This window comes from Quercus suber, unplaced genomic scaffold, assembly GCF_002906115.3.
Source record: "Quercus suber isolate HL8 unplaced genomic scaffold, Cork oak 2.0 scaffold_910, whole genome shotgun sequence".
Lineage (NCBI taxonomy): Eukaryota > Viridiplantae > Streptophyta > Magnoliopsida > Fagales > Fagaceae > Quercus > Quercus suber.
Window position 1 is genome coordinate 176,774 of NW_027070334.1, and position 2,523 is coordinate 179,296.

Genomic DNA, 2,523 nt, shown 5'->3' on the forward strand with positions numbered 1-2,523 from the left:
TATGACTTCTCAAAAATGGCCCACAACACAAATTTCATTACATCTATACAAACTAACGTGACAAAGAATGTAATTAGTGCAAAGAGCATTATAACTTAACTAATTAGTATTTATTAGTGTTTTTAATAAAAATATCCATAATTTATTGAATTATTAAAAATAGAATATGATCAATAGATTTAAACAACATTATAAATGAATGTTATCATTATTATTATTATTATTTATTTTTTGATAAGATATAAATGAATGTTATTGGTTACACATCAGCTGTAAAGGTTACTTAGTAATTTGCATCCTTCATATTAATCTTTTTGTTTTTTAACTTCAACTTTACTTTTTTTTTTTTTTTGAGAAACAACTTCAACTTTACTTAAAGTAATGTTATAGTAACACACTTCGACGTGGACATTACCGAAAGAGTTTGTAAAGACGCTTTGTCGTCTTCTAAAGACAAAAGTTGTCTCAACAAGAGCCTTAAAACATATTTTAAATATTTTTGAACTTTTACAGCGAGCAACAGCTCGTGAATAGTTTTTATGGCCTGACACTTTCCTTTATCGTTTTAAATTGATCTGTTCCACTTTCACCTACGTCATTTTTTTTTTCTATTTAAATTTACTAAAATTTTAAAAATAAATAATAAACACATGACGTATGATTTTCTTTTTTGTTGAGAAATTGACATTTTTGAAGGAGTATTAATTGGAAGGGACATAAGATTTTAGTTCCTGTCATATGGTCATAGGAACAAAAAGTTAATAACAACGATGTCAATATGTCACTATCCAATGTTGCTAATCATTGTTTCAGAGCCTTTTATTGTTGAGAACTAAGAGAAGATCATCAATATATAAATTAAAAACTAAATATATAGAGGTAAAAGAAAAGAAAAGAAAGAGAAATGAATTGATTGGATCCTTCCTCAAATGTTATAGCCATGAAAACAAACAGATCTGGCTGGCTAAATTAAGCTTTTATTCCACGTCAAAAATATACACTAGTGTTAGTTACAACCTCATATGTGAAAGTACCCATAACAATCCAAAGAGACCCAAGAACTGTAGAAGCAAAAGAAGAAGATATAAACTGATACATATAGAACTTTTGATAGAAAACAGGCTATGGACCGAATCGGAGTAAAAGAAAGACAGCCCATATACATATCGCTCTTTTCTTGAGCTGGCTAGCATTGATCATCAAAGATTTCATGTTGTGGTTATAAACGTTATGGCATAATGGCAGCAGGTTCACCTTTCCCTACTCTTGAGTATTGATCTTCAGAGACTTCTCTCAAGCATCTCTTGGTACCTTTTGAACGAGTCCAGCTTTTGCATGCGCATCTGTTTATGGAACCTCAAAATGAACAAGTCCGCAACATGATCGATCTCATCTTCCAGATTAAAATTCTCACCTTCCTCCTTGGCATTCCTTACCAGATCAATAATGGACCCACCCTGATCCTCAAACTCGAGATCCTCTTCATCAAACAACGAGTGCCTGAGATCTGGGTACTTATCATCATCGGCATCATCATCATCAGCCTCGGCCTTCTCGATCAGCTGGGTGTGACTCGAGCTCGCTTGCGACTTGTTTCTCATGGCGTTGTAGAGAACTATGGCCATGCTTTGCTCACCTATCTCGTCGTTGTTTTCTTTATCATTCTGTCCAAGAAGTCTATGGATCTTGTGGGAGAGTGAATCCATTATAACCTTCTTTTGCTTCAACAAGGAGAACATTATAAGGCGAGCTTTGAATGCGCTTGTTTTGTTCTTGATAGCTATTGACTTGGCTTTAGCTATAGAACTCAACGCAGCCATAATCTGTTTGATCATAACAGAAGCCTTGTTCTTCATTTTTCTAATTAATTAAGCTTAAGACGAGGGTCAAAGAAACCCACGAAATTAAGAAAAATAAAACCGATTGAAACAAAAATGGAGGATATTATCAAAAGAAAGCTCAAGCTCAAGTTGTGAGTACTAGAGAGGTTGTAAAAGCTACGTTAGCATGAAGGAATAATGAAGCCTTTGATGGTGTTATATAGAATACAAAAGCTGCTGCTTTTGTTTGCGTGAGTCAGTGAGTGGAGTAATAGTGCGTGATGAAATGGAGAAAACTAAACAAAAAGTTTCAAAGGGCAGCAGTCTCCTCTTACTAACACACGTGGTATAAGCCTATTGGATAGACTCATGCCTTCTTCTTTTTTTCTTTTTTTTTTTAAATGGAAAAGAAAGTGGGATTTGCAAGTGAGATAACATGAATATATTAATTAATGAGGCTTATTACTACGGTTAAACTTTTGTATTGCGTTATGATATGAGACTATATTAACATATTAATAAGGCTTATTACTGCTTAGACTTACAATTTTTGAATTCTCTGATATAATGATCCCAAGAAGTTTCCTTCTTCTCAAAAAATCAAAAAAATTACAAGAACTTTCTTCCACTAGGCTTGCTCCCTGGTTTTCCCAAACACTTTCTCTAATCCTTTGGAGAAAGTGAGTGAAAATGTGGGTGCACC

General features: G+C 33.5%; 1 protein-coding gene across 1 annotated transcript; it reads right to left on the bottom strand.

Annotated features, from left to right (window-relative positions):
* Window positions 1-930: 930 nt before the first annotated feature.
* Window positions 931-2,026, bottom strand: LOC111999768 (uncharacterized). Its single transcript, XM_024031882.2, has one exon. It carries the CDS (start codon window positions 1,854-1,856, stop codon window positions 1,281-1,283), a length of 576 nt encoding a protein of 191 aa, XP_023887650.1. The 5' UTR covers window positions 1,857-2,026; the 3' UTR covers window positions 931-1,280.
* Between the last annotated feature and the right edge of the window lie 497 nt (window positions 2,027-2,523).

Bases quoted from the DNA above. Each gene is read 5' to 3' on its own strand.
- LOC111999768 (XM_024031882.2), bottom strand. From the start codon at position 1,856: ATGAAGAACAAGGCTTCTGTTATGATCAAACAGATTATGGCTGCGTTG.